This window comes from Engraulis encrasicolus, chromosome 10 (assembly GCF_034702125.1).
Source record: "Engraulis encrasicolus isolate BLACKSEA-1 chromosome 10, IST_EnEncr_1.0, whole genome shotgun sequence".
Taxonomy (NCBI): Eukaryota; Metazoa; Chordata; class Actinopteri; order Clupeiformes; family Engraulidae; genus Engraulis; species Engraulis encrasicolus.
Genome location: NC_085866.1, coordinates 8793323 through 8817925, shown reverse-complemented (window position 1 = coordinate 8817925; position 24603 = coordinate 8793323). Strand labels below are relative to the sequence as shown.

Here is a 24603-nt window from a genome sequence, read left to right as displayed (position 1 = left end):
AAAGGGATTTTCTATTTGCAATCACAATTTCGATCATAAATTCATTAGTATAATAATGAGACCTGGGTAAAAAGATGACAATTGCTAAAACAGTTGCTGAGAAATCAGTCTAAACCAAATTACTGCTTGTGCTGTGTATGTAAAATGTCATTTTTTTCCACATAAAAACACATTTCATGTGAATTTGTACTTAAACAAAGGAGCAACCATATGCCAAATATTTACTGTCCAGTGGGCAAATAGTCCTGTTTGCATGCATGCGTGCGTATGTGTGTGTGTGTGTGTGTGTGTGTGTGTGTGTGTGTGTGTGTGTGTGTGTGTGTGTGTGTGTGTGTGTGTCCGTTCCATCAACTGCAGAAGACCGGTCATATCTAGTCAAGGTTGTATACAGACTCTAGCATCATAACGCTAAGGGCAGAGCTCTGGTTAACTTTTTCACTAGGAGCACAGGGCCACAGCTTTGGCTGGGCCCAGGACCAAAAACTCTGAATGCACCCCCTAAATCCACACCCCCGAAACTACAAGCCTTGACTGTTTTAAGACCGTTTAATTTCAATGAGGAAAAAAAATAGACTAAGCCAGGGATGCTGAGGTGGTCACGGGGAAAGTTTTTTTTCAAGACATTAGGGAGGCATATTACACTTCCGACCTGAAAACACGGATTCACACTTTCATACAGCCGAGGCTACTATGTATGAATTTACCCACAAAGGCCAAGGGTTAAAGTAGTTCATGTCTTACAGGTGCTACCCAACGCCCCTCTCTTTACTGTAGTGTACCACTCGACTAATGTAAACATTTTGGTTTGGCTTTATAAGATGCCATTTTCCTTAATATAAGGTACCATATTAAGCTCACCATTCTCATCAAGATATGACATACAGCAGGGGTAATCAATGAAAAGACGTTTTAAATTATTATTATTCCTCCCAGTGTGTGTGTGTGTGTGTGTGTGTGTGTGTGTGTGTGTGTGTGTATGGGGGGAGGGGGGATACACATGTGAGGCAGGATGATGAGTTAACAGCACAGCTCAGCAGGAAGCCCTGTCTCAGGGTTCACTTTATCTCATTATCTTTAAACCAAAAGCTGACCACTGACAGTGAACCAACCAAATGAGCGCATGGTGCGGCGCACTATATGCTATCTGCTGTAGGCTTTGTGCCAACAGTATTTAGCCTAGAAGACAATTGTCCACATGGGCTAAGAAATGAGGACAAATTTAGGCCTAGTTAGTTAGTTGGATTAAATTCCTGAAAATTGTTGAAGCTGTATCGGCATTGTCTGTTTCCCCCTCACATTCTCACCGCAATGACCAATCACGAAACATTTTACTGCGTCAAAGTCCGCGCTAGAACATTCGTTTGCAGGATGGTCATCCAAGTCTTGTTATATTTGCCTACTAGACTTCTTCTCGGGGCTTGTTCGCCTGCACGCTGCCGTAGTCTGAAATAATGCAAATTAGACCTAAACGTGGCGTGAGAATGTCAGTTCACGAGCCAAACTTGTTCTGCGCTTCTACAGTATAGGAAGAAGTACGGTGTATAATGCCCTATCCAACATTTCGCTCTCATTTTTTTCTCTTAGTGAATGAATCTGCCCTGTGCCGTCTGGTGTGCCGCTTGCAGTAGGCTACTATCCAGTTACTGAATGCCCGACGTTTGCAGTCAGTCACGTCAAAATGTGTCGCATTGTTGTCTGCGCCTCTCACCCTCGTCTCGCTGTCCTCCCTCTATCGCCCTCCCCTCCCCCACAAAGTCACTTGTATGCATGCATCTTCAGAAAGAATAAGTTCTCCACCGTGCACGTCACAGATTGTAGCCAAACAAAGTTCTGATTCTATGTTTCCTGATTTTTGTTTATTTGGAAAGCAGGGTTTAACATGCCAGTTCTCCAGTGCTTGCGTCGTGCTGCTCTAACCTGTCATTTCCAAGCAACGGCAATTGTGACTCCAAACTTCCAAAATTACCAACCAAAACATGTTTGAACTGTGAGAAACTTAATATAAGATTGAGTCGACACCATGAGATGCAAGTTTCACGAGCGCAAGATGGGAGCAGCGCGAGATAGGTTGGGCACAGGGCGCTTTATCCACGGGAAGCCGAGCCATGCATGTCTCGCACCGCTCAGCAATAGCGTGCGTCGGCTTGCGTTTCTTTAGCCATGGACTAGACGCATTGAATGTGCCCAGTGAGTTGGTCTGTGAAATAGCGTCCTGATGCCCATTTAATAAGGTTAAAAATAGGCTATTATAAGAAACGTTTAAACTTTGACTCTAACCCACTACAAGCGTGAACTTATGCCAGCTGTCTCCTAACTGGAGTCCCCTCAACTTGCCGGTCACATTTCTTTCGTCCACAAGAATGGCGGAAATTTCCCAAAAGCAAATGCATGCTTATTGCGCAATGCTCCGCTCTGACTTATTGTCCGACTTCGTAGGTTTCATATCGTTTTAAGAACAAGGCTAGCTTAGCTGGGTTTCTTAGCGTCCAAAAAGGGCCTAATCGTTACGCGCTGGATAGAAGCACCAAAATCGGTGTAGACCTTCCTTAGGGTGTTCTCCATCATTTCAGAAGGGGTGCCCCAAATTTCAATGTCAATGTCATTAAGGTCATTTTTATGGGGTAAATCCAAGATGGCTGCCCAAAACCAGCCAATAGTAGTAAAATGCTGTACTGCCTGGACATAATGGTGTTATGGGCCAATCCACCTATTTGTGTGTGATGTATACAAACTGAACTTTGAAAATATGTGCAAAACTTACCATAAAAACAATGTTATATATGTCTTATTTAGATTCAAAAACAGGAAAATCATAAAAACCATGGTCAGAATGAGATCACTCTACAATTGAGAGCTCATTTCTGGGCATTTAGGTATTGAACCAACATTCATTAAGAGTTTAAAAAATTTGCAGTGGGTCATATCTATAACATCCAAAAAGAAAATTGTGGTTAGAAAATTTAGGGGAGAAGAGATAAACCCTTGAACTGGGCCACACATAACTGTCCCAATGTTAGCATGCTAGCATTAGCAGGTTCAGACACTCAGTCTGCTCTTCAGATAAAGATGGCAAACAACAATTTTAATCCCACTTACACATGCGCGCACACACACAAACTACTACTACTTCCTTAGGACCCCCTCAATGATTTAACCCTAGGAGTCCAACTGAAATATATTCATATCAATCAAGTCAATAATATATGTACATATCAAGTGTCAGTGACAGCTGTCAAATGACAAATGTATGCTGATTAATGTTCAGATATGTATATCGCAGTCCTAAGTGTACAATGGAGTGATAAGGGCATTTATGCTTAGGAAATTATGAATAATCAATATGCAATACACCATACATACAGTATATTGACAGATACTTTGTTTTAAAAGAGCAAAATGGTAACATGTCTGTTTTTCCATCTACTTTTGGCTTTAATCTAGATGACATGTTGGCTACCTAACCACTTAATTTATTGTTTGCTCGTTATTTTTTATTTGTGGCTGTGGTCCTTTGTTTAAAACATGTCTGCCTGCCTTCCCTCTCTCACATAGGCTACTAAAATAGTCTTTCAAAAACTTAAAACAACAGCATGTGGAAATCCTATTGGCTTTGGAGGGCTAACGTCTATAAGACTATACTGTACTCTACTGTATTGCACTGTACTGTACTCTACTATACTGTACTGTACTGTACTGTAATGTGATATACCGTACTGTACTCTACTGCACCGTGCAGTATGCTACTGTACTGTACTGTACTGTACTGTACTGTACTGTACTAGACTGCACCGTACTGTATGCTACTGTACTGTACTTAACTAGACTCCACCGTACTTTATGCTACTGTACTGTACTTTACTTTACTGTACTGCACCGTACTGTATGCTACTGTACTGTACTGCACCGTACTGTATGCTACTGTACTGTACTGTACTGTACTGTACTGTACTATACTGCACCGTACTGTATGCTACTGTACTGTACTGTACTATACTCTACTGTACTTTATTATACTGCACCATTCTGTATGCTACTGTACTGTACTGTACTGTACTCTACTGTGCTTTATTATACTGCACCATTCTGTATGCTACTGTACTGTACTGCACTCCACTGCACTGCACTGTACTGTACAGTACAACTATAGAACTGAAACATGTAGAGCGGTGGTGCTCAAACTGTGGTACGCGTACCACTGGTGGTACTTGAGACATCTCTGGTGGTACTTGGAATACCATTATGAACCTCTCCTGTACTGACTGGCAAAAGTGAATATGGAAGGCCTTTACTGCGATATTCTAATGTTGGTTGTCAAGGTGGTACTCGGAGAGCTCAATATTTTCTCAGGGGGTACTTCACACGAAAGGTTTGAGAACCACTGATGTAGAGCATTCTGAGGACATGTACAATATTATGCAAAAAGGTGTAGTGGGAATGAGTTATGTTACTGTTACCACTCAAAATCTTGAAGGTTAAAAAAAGTCGTGTGGCATTTTGTTTGGGGGGGCGGGGTGCGATCGACTATTCTTCCGCCCAGTCTATTTATGTGCCTTGCATATCAAGAAAATTAGTCCAGGTAATGATTTACTTTCATAGTATATACCATATGAGAAGTGTTGTTCTATATAGATATTTCTCCTATGGGTAAGGGTGGCAAAAGACCTACAGTACATGTTGTCCATCAGCTGTCAGTTTTGATAGCAGTTTAAGTACTCAATGATTACTGAGCTAACTAATACAACTTTTGACACAAGTACTAGGTGAGGACTTGTCTGCAAATAAACATTTTTTTTTAATCTCTGTCTTCTTACTCAACATACACTAAGAAATCATTCCCATTTAATTTGAACTGAAGCCATACTGTGGCCTACATGTAGGCCTATATTGAGTAATCTGTAATGCCATTCTAAAGATGACTGAAATGCTCTCACAATATGCACTTGTAAAAATATAGAATTAGGTGATCTTATGGGGTTCTTCATACATATGGAAAGGTCTCTCATACAAATAAAATACGTATATCTGTTATGGAAATTAGAGGATGGGGAACCTGCTACCTAGGGCATCTTGCACTGACACTATCCCATTCAAATCGAGCATTAGCAGCAGTCTATTCTCACCATAGTTTTAGTGTTGGCAATGCTCATTTTAATTCAGACCAAGAATCTTCTCAAATCGTTCACAATGTTACATGCTGTCAAGCACGTAAGCACAGACTCACCCATACTTTCACACTATGTACATTTTGTAGTTTTATCAATCTGGTCTAGCAGGCTACCCTTGCTTCATCTCTTCTGAGGACTATATTAACATTGTCAGCTAAGTATAATGTCATGTAATAACAATGTAATGCGTTACCAACATGACATATTGTATATGACATGGTAGACATTTTTTTTTCAAGGGGCACCCCTTCTAGGATGTCTTCAAATCAGTCAAGGAACACGTGTACCGAATTATATGCTTCTATCCAGCGCGTAACGATTTCTCGGCTTACAGCCCCTACTAAGCTAGGCTATGCTCAAACTCGGTTGGCAAATCTGCATCTCCATTGTCTGACGCCCCATTAATAACTTTATGGCGAACTCTTCCACAACCAGCAAATTACCTCATCCAGCTTAGTCTCATACTGCAGGTGGGAGATTGTTTTTCAACTGATTTCAGACATCTCAAAACGCATACGCACAATGCAGCATTGGTGTGTAGCCTACAGACGCGTGTTGCACATCACACTCCCCACCACACACTCTTCCTACAACATTGATAGAAAATATTTTGTTGATCAGAGTGTCGAGATCAGAGATAAGATCAAACTTCCATACAAGAATGTAAAACGAGTTGTGGTGAGAGGGAGACAAATTAATTTTCGCGATGGTTTAAAATGTGGGCTGTGTTTGTTCTGGAGACTCGGAGATGGTGTTTCACTGTAGCCGCTGGTCGCAGCGTCCAGGCTGCATAGCACTGCTTACAGCAATGACGTGATTCAAACAAAGAATGTGTGTGTGTGTGTGTGGGGGGGGGGGGTGTTGCATTCTGCAAACAAGGGTCTGACTTGTTACAAAAAAAATAATAGACCAAACGTGGCAAGTCACGCCAAGTCATTGCAAGTTACAACTGTCAAGTCCAAGTCGAGTCCCGAGTCAAAGGCGTGCAAGTCGAGTCGAGTCGCAAGTCCTTTCTGATCTTGAAATTTCAAGTCGCAAGTCTTCACACCGCTGACTCGAGTCTGACTCGAGTCAAAGTCACTGGACTCGAGTCCACATGTCTGCTTCCTGCCACCGCCGGATGGTGCTTATATGTCTCATCAGTTTTAGCACGATCTCTCTGCAACACGGTGTAAAAATATAAACTCTTCCTTGATTAATTGCACAAAGCAAGTGTTCAAATTAAAGGATGTAGAGTTATATTTCGGAAATTTGTACACAAACCTTTTGCAATTTGTCGATATCTCAGCGTCGGTCAGGGAAACCGCTTCTACTCCATTTTTGCATTTTTCGCCGAGCTGTGATCAACTTGTTGTTGACCGCTGCTCTCTTGTGGCGGTTTCCGCGTACTGCAGGACGTTTGGAAATGACACGCAGGATGTTTTTGAGATGGATTTTTTTTTGTGTCAGCGTGGAGAGGGCTTTGAATTTGATGCATCATAGATGATGCATCCGGCGCGATAGGGTTAAGCGCTGGGAGATGGTCACTCCCATGTAAGATCACTCCCGGACGTGTAGTCCCAGGTGATTCTATCAATCCCAGGCGTTCTATCCCACCCGATTACATTTCTCGTATTATCATACACTACCACATACAAGCAATTTAGGGTTAGGTTTAGGGTTAAGGTAAGGGTTAGGTTTAGGGTACGTAACAAAAAACTAACATCAAAAAGATAACTAGCTCGGTGGGCTCGATAGTCTGGCTAGTGGGAGCGAACCGACTGGGGATCGAACCGCGCTGGGAGCGACAAACTGGGAATCATCTTTAGGCAGGGGAAAGGCAATTGAGAACGAACAATGTCGAACAACTTGCCATCAACAAGTATACTTAACATATTCACCGTTTCACTACTGCATTTTGTCATTACGATGCTCGCAAGTTATCAGAATTTACTAGCGTACAGCAGCAACAAGAGTAGTCACATTCATTGAGGGGACTTGTGCTACAACTTAGCAATGGCGGATCTGTGTTCAGAGGAGCTATTCAATCGCTCTTGAGTACTGAAACTTTAAACCACAGTTGAGTAAAATTTACTTACATGTATGTGAAGCCCATTTTCCGTTGGTATGTGAGGAACTTTCCCCCATATCGCCAAGAAACTTGTAACAGTGAAACCACACAGACAGCGCGTGGTTCTGTTCAGATAGGTCGGTGTTGTTGACCGCGGTAGATGGCTTCTTTGTGGCTTGTGTGTGGAATTCGCATTGTGCGAATTAGTTGTACTGCCACCTAAAGGCTTGGTGTAGAACTAATTTAACCAGAGACAGTCTGTTTTGAACTTCCTTGAACAATCCTTGCTTTAGTTCAGAATAATTTAAAAACCAGAGTGGCCAAGCACATTGATGTTTTTCCTCAAAAGCAGGGGTGAGGAACCTTTTTAATTCAAAGGGTCACTTCAAAATGTAGGCTATGTCTAAGAAAGATCATTCAGATGTTTCTATTCTGATTTCTATTCGGTTCATTTAAATGTTTATAGCACCGATCGAATTGTTTGATCAACTTCATTTCTGAGCTTATAGTATCATAATAAAATGTACTGACAGCAGAGCTGTGGCTAGAAGAAAGGTTTAATGCAGGGGTGGGGAACCTTTTTCATTCGAAGGGCCACTTCAAATTCCTACCATGGTCATAAAATCCTCCGGGGGCCGTACTATGAACACAAATCAGGATTTCCCCATGAAATTTAGGCATATATAGACACCTTTAGGCCTATATAGACATATAGACACCTTTAAAGGTAGACACATTTAAAACAGTCCCCACCTTTTCTAGGTCCCCTGAATATAGGCCTAACTTAATTGCATTGGAAATGTAATTTCTAAGATTCCTTTAGGCCTGCAAAATATGTCATAGGCCTATTTCATGTGAAGTTGCAAAACATTATAATGATATCAGGGGCCGGATAAAACGGCCTCAAGGGCCCTCGAGACATAGGTTCACTACCCCTGGTTTAGTAGTTAGTGATTCTGAAAAACACCACTGGGCAGCGTGAACAAACATACACACAGACACACACACACACACATTTTAGTAAAAGGCCAAAAAATGCCCTAGGGCCCCCAACAATCCCGTTGCCTAGGGACCCCAAAATCCTAGAAACAGGCCTGCCGACCCCCCACTCCCTCCCACCCACCTGACCTCACCCCACCCCACCCCACTTGAAATTGACTGTAGCAGCTCCCGACCTGATCACTGGCATTTACATATTAAAGGCTCTCCTAAGAAGGGGATGGGAGGGGGGCATGGGGGAGCCGCAAATGCTGTGGCTTGAGGTATGAGGCAATTTAAGGTGCAAAACTCATCCACATATTCCTCTTTTCATGCAGTGTTAGTTCTTGAAGCTACTGTACCTGGCAGCAGGGTTAGTTGTGCCTATTTGACTAACTTGGTTTAGTGAGTGACAGTGAGAAATACACCTAGTGGGTCCTCTGAAATCAGATTCACAGCTCCACCATCAACATCTTTTAAAGTCCAATGCCAAAAAGTTACATCAGTCATTGTCTTCTGCAGCTACCTGGAAGTTTGTGCTCATTTGACTAACTTGGTTAAGCCAATGGCAGTTGGAAGCACACATAATAGGTTTTTGGTTTCTGAAGCCAGGATTCGCAGCTCCGCCATCCAGCCATCTATTCATCAATCTCCATAGTGTCACATTCATTCCTCAGCTTCTGTCTGCAGATTCCATTAGGTGAACCTGTCACAGTGCAGTTGGATGAAAAAAGAAAAATGGCAACCTAATATGTCCCATGAGAAGCTGCTCCCAAAAATGTTCCTGCCACGCTGCCCAAAAAATGCATTTACATAAGTGAAAGACGTTCAAGCATAAAGAAGTGTCATCCCCCTGACACTGTGTGTTTGCACCGCGGTGTCGGCGTGTCGCAGTAGATAAGGTGGTTCTGCCACATTAGCCTGGCTGCGAGAGGGGTTTGTCACAGTGCCACACCGTGGCAGGCCCTAATGAGACAGCCTGATAAATGTTTCAGCCACCACGCGCATGTGAATACCTAAGGCTCACACCCACACCACACTGCACTGCACTGCACCGGCCCTCTACACATCTTCTCATATATCTACAGAGTTATAACTTGTCTGGCAAGGTTTCTACTTTTCTATTCATTTTCCCCCCAAAAAAACTTGCTGCATTGAATACAATGCCTCCCATCATCTACAGCAGTGGTTCCCAACCTATGGGTCGGGACCCCCCTTATGGGTCGCCAAAGATCCACAGGGGGTCGCGGAGCCCTCTTGATTTTAAGGGGTTTCGTTTTAAATATACATAGCCCATGTTGAATAAAAGACAAAGCATTTAACTAATAAATGTATAGACGCAACAAATTGTAAGTGCTACATTAAACATTTATTCTATATTTGACCAAAGACGAATTGAGGAATAAAATAACTAAAATAAGTTTTCGCAGGAAAAGGAGGGCATCTTGTGACTCCGTCTCGCGCGGGCGCTCGCGTGGTTGGGTCACCAAAGCTTACAATAGTAAAAACATGGGTCCCTTAAGAAAAAGGTTGGGAACCACTGATCTACAGTACAGTATACATTCTATATATCTTGCTCTGCACTAGCAACACAACACCCCAATTCTATAATAACCATTTAAAAGGTTTACATTTAGTTTTCGTCTAACAATCAGTAACTGTTTTAGAGTGCATGATAATGAATCTTAACATGATTAGGACCCCAATATTTGCAGTCTCTGCACTGTTTATTATTCATGTACTGCATATCAGTGCAGGCGATGTGCGCTCTCCTGTGAGCACTGAAGCTGTCTTACGGGAAAATAAGTGGGGGAAATCTGTTTAGCTCAGGAGGTTGGCCAAGGAGGTTGGGCTGTGTTTTTTGGGGCAGTATTTTTGGTTTATTTATTTACTTGTTTTATTTATTCCCCATCAGCCTGTCTACAAGATGATTTTTTTTCTTGGAGAACTTACCAGCTCAATTCTCACAAAAAAACACGAGGAAAGAGCACAGCATGTATCAAGGAGAGGAAAACCTTTTGGGAGCAAAAAAATGATAGTAAGGCCGGGAACATGCATGCTGTGTGCCTTGAATTACGCATGTAACTGTATGCGATCAAGAGCACATACTTTCTTCAGGACAACCGGAGCACTTTGCACGGTACTGGAGGTATCATCGAGGGGGAAGATAGCCAACAAGGCTCTCATTAGTGCTTTCCACCATTGTTTGACCCTACCGGAAACTCAACATGGAAGTTCAGAAGATTGCCCCTCACGGTTTTATCAATATTGCACCATATGCAGCACGGCACGCGCCTGCGTACCTTGTTTCAGGTGTTCTCCCGCACACAAAACTGACATGAAATACACATGGCTACGCGTTCATGCATGAAAAGTGCCAGCGCACACGTATCCCACAGCAAGCAGATCCTTGGCCCAACATGGCTACTCTGTGGACGTAGTTTCTCCCTCTTCTTAATATTGTGATGCTAGCCCTGGGAAAGATCCTCCTCCTGCACTCCATTACAGAAACCCTAACGAGTAGCGGGGATGGGATGAGGAGTATGTTTTATATCTGGCAAAGCGCCAAAAAAACATGGCAACTGTGTACATTAGTTTTCCCTTTCCCTAATGTTGTGATAGCCCTGGCAGTGCTCTGCTCTCCATCAGACAGAGAGGGCCTACCGGGTGGTGTAGAGGGGACGGTACAGTACGTAGATGGGGGGAGGGGGGGGGGGGGGGATGAGTGTGTTTAATATGTGGTCTTTAGAGAGGCCGGGTCGATGCAGTGCTGTCAGTGGTGGGCGCTAGTAAGCGGTGGCATATTTGTGTTTGTCCAGGACGAAGATCGATGAGATCCAGCAGAGGAAAGAGGAGGAGCTCAAGTCCATGCACATCCGCATCCAGAAACTACAGGCTGACCTCGCCTCAGCCAGTCAGGTGAGAGGTAACGCACACACACTCGCACATGTACACGCACACACACACGCACATAAACACAAACACTCTCGCACACGCACACGCACGCACACACGCACACACACACACACACACTCAGACACACACACACTCAGACACTCACTCACTCACTCGCTCGCTTGCTCGCACGCACGCACGCACGCACGCACGCACACACGCACACGCTCACGCACACACGCACATGCACATAGTACACACACAAATACACTCCTCCTACTCTTGAGTCTGTCTCTACCTCCCTCCGTCTCTCTCTCCCTCGCTCTCCCTCGCACGTGCTCACATCAATGCACATACATAAATTATCCTTGTTCATCTGTCTCCATCTCTCGTGTGGAGAGATCCCACCCACCTCTTTCTGTGTCTCGCACTGTATTTTATTGTAGACACGCACCCTAACATTCATCTGCTGTGTAGGAAAATCGACATGACAGACCCACGCACCTGTCTTTGCACGCACATGTCTTTCTGTAACTCCCGTCTCCCTCTCTTTTTCTTTCTCTTTTTTTCTTTCTCTCTCTCTCTCTCTCTCTCTCTCTCTCTCTCTCTCTCTCGCTCGCTCTTTCGCACTCTCTCTCGCACTCACTCACTCACTCCCTCACCCTGATTCTCTCTCTCTCTCTCTCTCTCTCGCTCGCTCGCTCGCTCGCTCACTCTCACGCACTCTCTCGACTTTCCCATTAATCTACAGGCATGTAGAACAATCAACACAACATTGACCCAACAATCTGTCTCTGTGTGTGAGCATTTCTCCCCGTTTCTCCCTCTCACTCACTCACGCACGCTCACACCCACCCATAGACAGAAACACTTGCACACGCTCTCAGATTCATCAACATTAGGAAGCAAAATCGACACAACACTCTCCACCACCACCAACACCACCACAAACTCATCCACGCGCCCCATGCAACCTACCTCACCTCTCCACCCACACATGCACAGACCCAGCCTCACAATGTAGATATCTGCTGCTGTGTGTAGTCAATAGCAGGTGAGCGCAAGCCAGTGAGCGTATCGTAATAATAATAATGGTAGGACCCAGACAGGCCACAGCTCTTCCTTCGAGAGAGAGAGAGAGAGAGAGAGAGAGAGAGAGAGAGAGAGAAAGAGCAAGAGAGGGAGAGACGGTAAAGACTGCAGTCAGGCTTTCAATTTGTGCTCCTCCTCAGAGCCACTATTTCCCTATGATTTATGGGGGGCTGCCCAGCGCCGCATCAGTCACTGTCACACAGCCAGGGGCTGCAGGAGAGACTGGAGAGTGCATAGTGGATTCTGCAGGGGAGCGGTTGTCATACCAGGGGTTGCAGGGGAGGCTGGAGGGTGGCTAGTGGATGGTGCAGGGGAGGGGTTGTCATACCAGGGGTTGCAGGAGAGGTTGGAGGGTGGATGGTGCAGGGGAGGGGTTGTCATACCAGGGGTTGAAGGAGAGGCTGGAGGGGGCTGGAGGGTGGATAGTGGAGGGTTCTGTGGGCAATGTTGGCTAGCTGGATAGCGAAGAAGTGTGGAGAGGTTGTCATACCAAGGGCTGCAGAAGAGGATATATGTAGTGGGCGGTGGAGGGTAGAGGTGGCTGCAGGCAATGCTTGCTGGCTGCATGGGGGCATGGGAGGATGGGGAGACTGTTGTCCTACCAAGGGCTGCAGGAGAGGGTGGGTGGTGGAGGGTGGAGGATTGCCTGCTGGCTGCATCCCCATCCATGCTCCTGCATGGTCAAGGTGGGAGGGTTTGTCATTTTTCGGGCTGCAGGAGAGGGTGGAGGGTGTGGAGTGCCTGGCTGGAAGGGGGCATGGGGTGTTGGGGTGGGGTTGTCAAACCATGGCCTGCAGGAGAAGTTGTGTAGTGGATGGTGGAGATTAGAGGGGGCTGCAGGCAATGCTTTCATATTTTATTATCTTACAGCCTTATTCCAAATGCTAAAAATGAATATCTGTAGTCAAAATCCTACACAAGTTATTCCATTATGACCATGTGAAAAACAAGCTGTCTCATCAGACCACTTGACATGGTTCCAGTGATCCATATCCTTGGTCTGTTCATCTCTCTTGAGACCAAGATAAACAAATTTGCTTAAGATGGCGTCAAGCATGTGTGGTGGTAAACAAGTGAGTTTTACCAGAGAATTTCTAACAGGGAGAAGGTTCAGTCTCATTGGTTCCCATTGTAGCCAGTTAGCTTTGCATGCATACTGCAGTAACTATGGAGTGTCCACTAGTTGGCAAGCGTAGTTCAGTCCTTCATGTGGGAAAATGTATGGAATGGAAAGGGGAACTAGGGCTGCACGATTATGGAAAAAATCATAATCACGATTATTTTGGTCAAAATCATAATCACGATTATTAATCACGATTATTGATTTTTTGCAGATTTTTTTGAAAATTACAGAATGAACTATATACGGGATGAGCAAAATAAAATGAATTGTAATAATTATGTAAAGGCAATAGCATGAAACTTTTTTGGACAGATTTCTGGACAGAAACACCAGCCTGTCAGTATGTTCTGGCTTCAAGGACGCTCTCAAAAGTAGGTCACTATTGCCACGATTAAATCACGATTAAAATCATGAGTTCGATTTCACTATTTTATCACGATTTTGATTATTTTTCGATTAATTGTGCAGCCCTAAGGCGAACCCATATGCTAAATACATTGCTACTGCGATTTCCAGTCACAAATATTATCAACAAAACATTCCTGGTAAGCACTATGACTGTTGTTTAACAATAGGCTGTATTGACAAATCGTTCAGGTGTGTAGTTTTACAGCAGGTTAGAAGATTTCAACCTGTACTCGCTAGCATCGCGCTAATGTTTATGGGTTTGGCCCCATAAAAATTGAGCTTTGTGACCCAGTATATAATAATCTAGTGGCGCAAAATAATCGAAACGCTACTCAAATGGGGTCTTATTATTTCTAGCTTCGAACTTAATATTAATATTTCAGGACAAAAAATTATAAAAAAAATCACAAAAATTATAATGGTAGAAAACTCCATTGACACCCATTCATTTTGCACTGGCCCGTGGTTAGGGTTAGCCAGTTGTGGCTAGTAGCTAGTTCCGTGAGTGAACACCCCCTGGTTTTACACAAGAAGTGCATCATCTGGCTAGTCAAGCATGGTTGTGGGACTGACATGGTTTGGCGATGTATGGATGCCATCAACATTGGAAATCTGAATTACACCTAAAGAAGCATGCATTTCAACATGCACTGTGACTACAGAAGCAGATCATGATACTCTCTATAGGATTTCATTCAAAACTCACACCCATCTATTTTGGCCAGGTGCAGACTCAAAATGTACAATTTCAATGTACTGAAAGGTTGAAACACACACCGATGACCTCCCTTTTAATCCCTTTTCATTTCGAAATGAAAAAAGGAATGTTGTTGCTGCCAAAGGTGGTTCTACAAAGTATTAAGCAAAGGCTGTGAATACTTTTGTAAATATGATTTCTTTGTTTTTTATTTTTATAAATTTTCACAACTGTCAAGACAACTTGTTTTTCACATGGTCATAATGGAATAATTTGTGTAGGACAACAGAGATTCATTTGTAGCATTTGGAATAAGGCTGTAAGATAATAAAATGTGAAAAAAGTGAAGCGCTGTGAATACTTTCCCGATTGTCTGTATGTAGAAGGAAACATATCTACATATTTCAATTGGATTGGATGTAGGATGTGTGGGTGATAAGACCTTTAATGCGTGCGTGCATGCATTGGGAGGATATGTAATGGTATGTATTGTATGTAATTGTATGTGTGCATGTGTGTTTTTCAGAGTATATCTGAGCTGAAGGAGCAGCTCCAGAGTAAAGAGAAGGAGCATGAGGCAGCTCTGCACTCACTCAAGGATCAGGTAAATATGTTGGCCACACACACACACACACACACACACACACACACACACACACACACACACACACACACACACACACACACACACACACCACACACACACACACACACACACACACACACACACACACACACACACACACACTCACACACACACACAAACCAGTCCTCACCTCCCCACTCAAACACTCACACACACCAAACTTCACCACCTCACTCACTCACACCCTTCACATCATCCCCTCACCTCCTCACTCACACACTTTTGCCATCAGCTGCCTCTAGGCCCTCTCTCCCCCTCTCTTTATCTGTCTCTTCCTCTCTCGTTTCTCCCTCTTCCTGTATCTTTTTCTTTTTTTAAACTTTTTACCTTCCTTTTTCCCTTGCTGTCTCTGTTTCTTCCCTTAGCCTTTTTTCTTCCACCCTCTCTTTTTTCCCTTTCTCTCTTTCCCTTGGTTCTCTGCTTCTCCCCCTTTCTCTTTTCCTCTTCCCTGCCTTCCTGTCTCCCTGGATCTCTCTCCATTCCGTTCACCATCTCTCATTATGAGAACACTATTTAAGCACAGACTTTAGGGTCTTTCCTAAATGCCTTTCTCAAATGGAATCATTACCACCTCTTCTAGTTGTTCCAAAGTTATGCACCACACGCACACAGTGGCCAGAGATAGCAGCAAGTGTACTGAATGTAAGCACACACTGCTATAAAACAGGTGTTCATTATCATACTCAATTAGAGAGCAATGCTAATCTTTCATTGTGTCTGGAGCGGCATACTGTAGGCCCCGGTCCAAAATAAAAGACAGCGGCTCGATGACTCCCTCCCTACATTAACAGTTGTCTGATCAGATACGACTTCCGTTGTGAAGGTATCTGCTAAGGCGGTAGTTTTGAACGGCACTAACCAGAGTGCAACCCTGCAATGTCGGTACATATTTGATGTTACGCCGATTCTATGGTTGGATTTACGTTCTTCATGTTAGCGCTTAGCTTACGTTGGCCAGTTGAAGAGTGTAACCAGCGTGTGTAACCAGCAGACGACATTATTGTACAAAAAGGCTATAAATAAATCTAGCTAGTAGCGACGTTTCGAACATAGCCATACTCTGATGCAGAGTCCAATGTACTATATAATGTACTCTTATGTATTGAAATCAGACTAACACACAATGCTTCCTTACAGCAAAGTGGCACAGTGGTGTGTCTTGAACTTGTCTTGTTTTCATTTGTGTGACACTTTTTAAAACCGTTAAATTTATTTAAATTAAATGATTTAATGTTTTCATGATATTAGGAGGTTGACTAAAATTCTCTGCAACAGTGCAAAAGTTTCTGGCTAGTTTTTGCTCTTTTAATGGGGAGGGAGGGGGAGAGAATAAAATGCAGCGGCGCAAGGCAAGCAAGCAAAAACCCCAAAACCCCGAGCACGGCACTTTTTGCGCTTGAGTGAACTGTCCACAACATTTTAAGACATCTCTTCCTGTGGCCAAATGTTCTGTTCTTTCCCCTTTTGTCTCTGGAGCCCTGCACCAAAGTGGCCCCCCTCTCGCTCTCGCTCTCTCTCTGGCTCGCTTGCTCTCTCTCTCTATCTCTCTCTCTCTCTCTCTCTCTCTCTCTCTCTCTCTCTCTCTCTCTCGCTACACCAAAACTGGAGTTCAGTTCAGGAACTCTTAAATTACTTTGGAGGCCTCGCGCTAGTTAATTGACCGTTAATGAAAAGCGCTAGTGAGAGATCGGCTAAATAATTAAGGATTAGCTTGAAGAGAACAGGCAGCTTTGTGTGTGCGTGCGTGTCTGTCTGTGTACTGTAGGTGTGTGCGTGTGTGTGTGCGTGTGCGTGTGCGTGTGCGTGTGCGTGCGCATGCTTTTTTTGAGAGAGAGGGCTGGTGTGTAGAGCAGCTCTTTAGGGAGAGGGCCTGACGGAGGGGCAATTGTACCCACCCAACCTCACCACCCATATGTCACTCTTTCTCACAAGAGTCACTGACATTAATTAAGCATGGGATTGACTAAGCAGAATGATAAAAAAGAAAAGTTAGGTGTAGGTGTGTGTTTATGTGTGCGTGTTCTATGTGTGTGCATGCGTTCGTGAGTGTGGGAGTGTGTTTGCATTTCTCTGCCTTCCTCCGTAAATGGAAGTGCACTGATGTATTACTGGAAGGCTTAAGGATGTGCTTTGCAAGTGCTCTGGCCACCACTTCCTGGCTCCAACTAATTTTGTTGTACTACTTATCTCAAGCCTCCTCTGTTCTCTTCTTCTAAATGTTTTTGTTTTTCCTCTTCCTTCCTCTATCTTATGGGCTACCCATCATGCATCATGGTCACGTCTTGTCCGCTGTGAACCCAAACGTCTCTCCTCCACACACCACCCGACTTTTTTACTTTTCCTTCTTTTCTGTTCTGTTCTCCTGCCCTCTGCCATTCTTGACGCTTGTTCTCTCCATTATGCAGTTTTTTCTATACAATTCTTTTTTCATCTTGTTCTATTAATCTTCTACTATTTCTTCTACCCATTTTCTCTTCATCCGTCTTGATTTCCCCATCTTCCGTTGTCTCTCTTCCGTTCCCCATCATCTCCACGTTAAATATTTCTCCATCCGCACACGTGCTCTCCATTCTCCATCCCTTCGTCTTCAATGCTGATATTGTCCATCACTCCATCTTGAATACTGGGTCTCTTACCTACGTTGTGTGTTTCTCTTGCTCTTTACCCTTCTCTTCCCCCTTATCGCTTTCCTCCCTCTCCCCCTCTTTCTCTCGTCATCTCTCTCTCTCTCTCCTTGGCCCTTTCTTCAATGGTCCGCTGCGTTGGCCTTCCTGCCTGCCTGCCTCCCTGCCTCCCTGCCTGCCTTCTTTCCTGCCCGCTGCTTGGCCGCCGCGGTGGCTGCAGGTAGCGTGTCAGAGTGCGGTGAGTCAGGAGCAGGTGGAGGGCATGCTGAGCGAGAATGATGCCCTCAGGACTAACCTAGCCGCCCTAGAACAGGTACAGCAACATACCTATGGTGTCCACCTGGCCAGGCCAGTCAGTCCTCCTCCGCCACCATCACCATCACCCCCATCGCCTCCCCTCCTCTCTCTGGTCACCTTAGTTGGGCCGGGCGGGCGCCCTCCGTGCCAAGCCCCGGTTACCTGGTGTTGGAGGCAAACGTCACAAAGTTCACAAAGTAAAAGTCCTGCCAGATATTTCCTTCAGCTTATTGTACGTAAGGTAATTAAAACCACTCGTATTGAGAGTATACGTGCAACGAAGGCATATAATAAGAGGACTTTTACTTTCTTATTGGGGTTTGTCAACCTATGCCAGGTGTATGTTGGTAGTATCACCCAGTAGCATAGCTGTTTGTTTGCTGTCATCGCTGTCTGTTTGTGCACCCACCCCCCCATAATAGCTCATAGTTCACTTTTGTATGCTCACTTCTTCACCAGTTGTTAACAGTAAGTTGTAGAATACTCGTTCCCTAAAGTTGTTTTCACCTCTCACTGAACACTGCTTGTTTTACCTCACCGCCTTGTTCCTTCATCTCATCATAAATTCTGCTTCCTTTAAGTTTCTATTTTAACTTTGTAGTAGCTTGATGTCACAGGACTGCATGGGATGAAGTTGTCAGATCAGTTCTTTGCAATGCCTAGGGGGCATTTCATAAGTAACGTTCACCTGCGCTCACCTCTAATTCTCACTCAGACTTGCATGAGTCATCACAGACATCAGTGCCTTGTGTCCGTCAGAGGTGGAAAATGTCTTTGTAATCCAGCTGGTCAGTTTGCCTCAACCTGACAGGAGTCTGCTTCGTTCTGTAGATTTCTCCTGGACAGTTTCATCCTCCCCCTGATCACTGAATTCCAGTTAGCCTGCAGCACAAGAGCACAAGAGACATTTTGCTGTCAAGATATGGATTTTCCACCTCTGATGCTGAGTCTGTCCAGACCCCTTTTGACTTAATCTGATGTGTAACTTGTTGGGTCTGATTTGTGCTTCTGTGTGTGTTGTCTTTTTGTTCATCCGTGTTTCTGTGTGTTGTCTTTCTGTGCATCTGTGTGTGCGTCTATGTGCATGCGTGCGTGCCTGCGTGCGTGCGTGTCTGCACGCGTCTGTGCGCGCGTCTGTCTGTGTTTGTGTCTTTGTCTCTATGTCTGTCTGTCTCTGCATGTCTGCATATGCGTGTCTATGTCCACTGTGTGTGTGAGTCTGTGTCTGTCTGCGTGTTTGCGTCCACCGTGTGTGTGTGTGTGTGTGTGTGTGTGTGTGTGTGTGTGTGTGTGTGTGTGTGTGTGTGTGTGTGTCTGTGTGTCTGTGTGTCTGTGTGTCTGTGTGTCTGTGTGTCTGTGTGTGTGTGTGTGTGTGTGTGTGTGTGTAGATCCAAACAGTGAAGACTCAGGAGATGAATCTGCTGCGGGATCAGAACATGGCCCTGAGTGCGGAGCTGCAGCAGAGGAGGACTGACCAGGAGAGCTTCATGGCCCAGAAGGACGACCTCAACTCACAGCTACAGGTCTGTTTTAAATGATCAGATGTTTATTTCAGTGTTACATGGTCCTTACAACAACCGCTGTGAAGCATTAGTATAAACACAGCTGAGTACAGTAGGCACCCACCCTTCGCCCCACCTCCCTCACATATGCCCACATCCACATACTACAAAGCCCACCACCCACCCACTACCTTAAAAAAAACCTGCATATTACCACTAAACGAGTGCATGACCGTATGGCAAAGAAAACTGTCTGATGTGAAGAACTCCCAGCTACAGGTCTACCCTCCCCCCTCTTACATTATATTACATTACTTAGCTGACGTTTTTATCCAAAGTGACTTATGGATGTTTACAGTCCCTGGAGGAATGTGGGGTTAGCTGCCTTGCTCAAGGGCACTGGTAAGGGAATTGGGAAGGGTGGGGATTGAACCTGCAGCCCTCTGATCTAAAGTCCAACTCCGTAACCATTTCACCACGGCTGGCCCTGGCTAGTCTATTCACTCTTTGCCATGTGCAGGGGCATTCAGCAATGTTGGACAACCATCAATCTGTTGTTAGGGTTGCTAGTTTAGGAGTTCAGCCCCAGATTGGTCACCCTTCATCACCCACTCATGCATGTTGGTGTCTTAACCTAAAATTGAACGTCTGATGAAAGCCGCAAATGCAGCCTAAGGGGAACAAATGTTGTGAGTGTTGATGGCCGGCTGCATTCTTACGTCCGTCTGTGAAATATGTGTAAATGAACAACACTTACTAACGAAGCCAAAAGACTTTTAAACAGCCATTAGGCTGACGAATAGAGTCTATCGCAACTTTGCTTAAAGTTTTCCATTACATGTGGAATGTCCTTTGAAGCACTGGCTTGCTTTGGTTTTTGTGTAGCTTTTTTGCACTTACACTACATCATGCCTGACTTGTTCAATCAACACACACGCACACGCACACACACACTGCTCGTCTTTATTTGTATTCCGCCTGTGCTGCATTAAAAAGACACTACTCAGCACCTCGTCCACAGCTTAAAGTCTCTGATACAATCTCTTATCTAGGCTTAAAAAGTTCCAAGAAGACTAGCACCACCATTACCTAATTTCCGTAAAATACGTCTTTTTAACATCTGTTAGCCTCGTCGTAGTAAATCTCTCATGCCTTTGATTGATCGTTTATGCAAGGCAAAGTTGCAACCCCCTTGAGACCGTCCAGAACAGCTGATTTTTTTGTGTGTATATATATATATATATATATATATATATGTATATATATATATATATATATACACAGCAGTTATAATAAGCCTTAAGCACTGTTACAAGCGAATGCTGATGCAACAAGGATTTGGGTTGCTAGCAGTGCTTGGTCTGCATAGCCTCAGGTCCGAATGGACCTCGCGCTGTTGGCTCAGCATTTGCAGAACACCTCTCAGATCATAATCTTTCAGAACAGCAGTCCCAGTGGTCAAACTCCAGCATCAAGAGTTTATTACATTATTTTGAAAGATATTTTTGGGGTTTTGATGCCTTTATTGATGGGACAATGAGAGGGACTGACGGGAAACAGCAGTGCTTGGTCTGCATAGCCGCAGGTCTGAATAGTATCCCTCTGCTGTTGGCTCAGCACTTGCAGAAGATCATCTTTCAGAACAGCATCTTTCATAACAGTGGTCTCAGTGGTCAACCTTGTAGCATCGAGTTAATGAAGTGTTTTTTTTTATATATTTTTTTTTTGGGGGGGGGGGTGTTTATGTCCTTATTGATGGGTCTTTGAGAGAGTGACAGTAGTGGAAGAGACATCCATCCAAGTTTATGTCGGGCTGTCTGCTGACCAGTGTTGTGGTCAGTGATTCACCAGTGTGGAGATGCTGGTGTGATGGGGTGCTCATTCAATGTGCGGTAAATACTGTATGTGCACAGCTGAAAGTTTAAATACAGAAAAAGTCCCGGCAGCTAACTACTTTCCAGAGAAGAGGTTGAATTGAGCACTTCAATGCATAGAGCCGCCTTCCAATTACCAGACGAAAGCAATGACAAACAGCGACCAAGATTTCACTAATGAAACCTACTACTGAATTAAGTATTTCCTGAGACTTTGTAGTAGATATTATTATAGCCTGTAGACACAGACAAATGAACCTAATTAATTCCTTACACTGATTAAATGTTCACTATGTGTGTGTGTTTTCACGTGTGAAGGTGTTTCCCGAGTGCACCCCCCTGGTCCATGTTGGAAATACTTGGCAGGAGCCAAATTTTAACTTCCAGAACCCCCCACCCTTTCCTTAAAAAAGTGCACACTTTAGATACATTAAGTTCTACTTGGACCTGGATCATTAATTTGCTGGGGGTCTACACAGCAGGTGGTTCGCTGGAGCTGAGAAGAGAGAACAGGTCTAGAGCTACTGCTGCAGTGATTGATCTATCTGGCCAGTTGCAGCTTTCCTCCTCTCTTGCCAGGGTTTACAGTAGGAGAGACCTGTACATGTTTCACAGAAATCATTTATTCCCAATTTGGCGTGATGACCAAAGATGTGTTTATGTTTGCCGTAATAATGTTTACACAAAAGGTTGTTTGTCATTCGTGTTAGATGAAGCAATTGTGAAATGATCTGGGAAAAAAGGAGGAGGGAAAACAAAGGCAAAGGCAAAACAGATGGTTATGTATTATTATTATATAAATAGGGTTCCATTTCATTTTGTTATTTTATTTAGGAAATGCAATATTTCTCTCTCTCTCTTTCTCTTTCTCTCTCTCTCTCTCTCTCTCTCTCTCTCTCTCTCTCTCTCTCTCTCTCTCTCTCTCTCTCTCTCTCTCTCTCTCTCTCTCTCTCTCGTTCGCTCGCTCTCTGGGTCTTTTTTTGCTGGAACGCTCTTCCTGGGATAGTTTAATAGGTGGTGCTGTCTGACAGCTTGCCTTTGCAGCTGGTCTGCTGTTGGGGCAGGCTAGTGCTAACAACCACAGCACATAGAGGGGGCCGGGATACAGTACAACCAGCTGTTGTCACTGCTCAACGCCGCTTACAAATTATGAATATTGTATGAAAGGTTCCAGGGCATTCTAGAACATGTGCTTGTTGGAAAACGGCGATATCCCAGCACATGTGGCAGACAAAGTCCTCACTGACTCCTTTTTACTCCCGAAAATGTATTTAGACTCACGCAAATGTGTGAAGGGAATTGAGTTATCCACTTCAGACACAAAAGCTGATTTCTTTCTTTTTTAAAGTACACACTGTTAGTCCTTCTTTTCCAGATAAATGGCCTGAATTTAATTATCTGGCACTGCTACCACACATAATCTCTTCTTATTACGGTTTAAATTGGGTGGAAAAATGAAACAATTTTTTGGGCACTGAATTGATTACTTTTTTTTAGCGAGCATTGCAAATTTCCTTTCCGTCTCGCTCGGTAATCCTTGATGCTGTCCACTGCTGCATTGTGGTTTAGGAGGCAGAATTGATTGCATTTTCTTAAGTCAGCCAATGTTGATGGAAGTTTCCCTTCTTACTTGCTCAGTAATCCTGCCTGTTGCTGTTCTCTGCGTTGTGTGTTTAGGAGGCGAATCGTGCCAACGCTAGACTCCTGGAGCAGCTGAATGAGCTGGGGCAGGAGAAGGAGAGGCTACAGCAGGACCTGGAGGAGGCCAAGAAGGTAAGAGCACACACACACACACACACACACACACACACACACACACACACACACACACACACACACACATACACATACACACACACACACACACACACACACACACACACACACACACACACACACACACACACACACACACACACACACACACGCACTGTCTCTCTCTTTCTCTCTCGACAAGTACGACAAGAAGGAACACATGCCACACACACACACACACACACACACACACACACACACACACACACACACACACACACACACACACACACACACTCACACACACACACACACACACACACACACACACACAGCTAGGAGGAAAAGCAGAGATACACACACACACACACACACACACCGCAGTTAAATTATGTGACTTGATACGCCAGTTGAAGTATGTGACTTGGTGCTACAGTTGAATAGTATGGCTTGTGGTCACACTCATGCCCACATGAGCATCCAACAGGCGGAGGAGTTGGTACAGTACTAGACTTATGATTAAAAATAAACGATCGGTTGGTTTATTTTGGGTGTCTTTTTGGCTTCCTTTTCGCCGTGTGAATGCATACAGGTATAGTAAGGGTCTTTGCACCCCTTTGAACTCTCTCACATGTCTATGTCTACATTTGAGCTTCCCGTCAGTTCCTTTTTATATGCGGCAACAAACAGAAGCATAACTGACATGCCACACGTATGCCACACACGCGCAGACACACACACGTGGACACACGCGCAGACACACACGCAGACAGACATAGACACACACGTCCACGCCCACACAATTCCTCAGTTTGTACCCTAGAGCCTCATTTTACATAAAGCTTTAGTCCGTTAAACACATGGCCACACTGCACATGCACACATGCTCCTGTTGAGCTGCACAGCTGGCGGCTGGTGATGAGCTATCAGCGGATGTGGCCAATGGATTAGATGAACTCTTGACTCTAATTACCTTTCCACCAGCTCTCCTGGTCCGCCTGGAATTCACTCAAAATGAGGCACCTTGCCACTGGATTAAGCCACAATCTCACAGCCCCACATCACCCATGGCATGTCTACACACGCACGCACGCACGCACACGCACAAACACACAGCCTCACACCACCCGCAGCATGCCTCGCGCGCGCACACACACCAATCAACCCACTCACTTACTCACCCACCCTGCCAGCTCATTTCCACTCAAATCAGACCCAAATCACTCCAGCTAAACACATGCACTCTAATGAATATATCATTTAAATGCAGATGAAGCCTATGGTTGGAGAATCAGGCTCTGGAGAGACGAAGGGAGAGCGAGGATGCGAGAGGAAGGCAGATTGTCTACTTTCAGCTGTTTTTTTTAGGTGTTTAAAAAGGCAATACTTTCCAATACCCCATGTCTCATCATTCATCAACCTGGTTAGCCAGACTATAACATGAAATGTACAGTGTGGGCTAGCATCATTGGCAAAGCTGTGCAACCAATGGTTGGT

General features: G+C 44.4%; 1 protein-coding gene across 1 annotated transcript in view; it reads left to right on the top strand.

Moving 5' to 3' along the window:
• The first annotated feature begins 10997 nt into the window (after window positions 1–10997).
• LOC134456443 (GRIP1-associated protein 1-like) overlaps window positions 10998–24603 on the top strand; it is a 24291-nt gene continuing 10685 nt past the window's right edge. Inside the window, exons 1-4 of the mRNA XM_063207806.1 lie at window positions 10998–11112; window positions 14935–15012; window positions 19364–19498; window positions 23029–23124. Of these exons, the coding sequence (XP_063063876.1) occupies window positions 11062–11112; window positions 14935–15012; window positions 19364–19498; window positions 23029–23124 (360 nt within the window). The 5' untranslated portion in view covers window positions 10998–11061. The remainder of the gene's footprint in view (window positions 11113–14934; window positions 15013–19363; window positions 19499–23028; window positions 23125–24603) is intronic.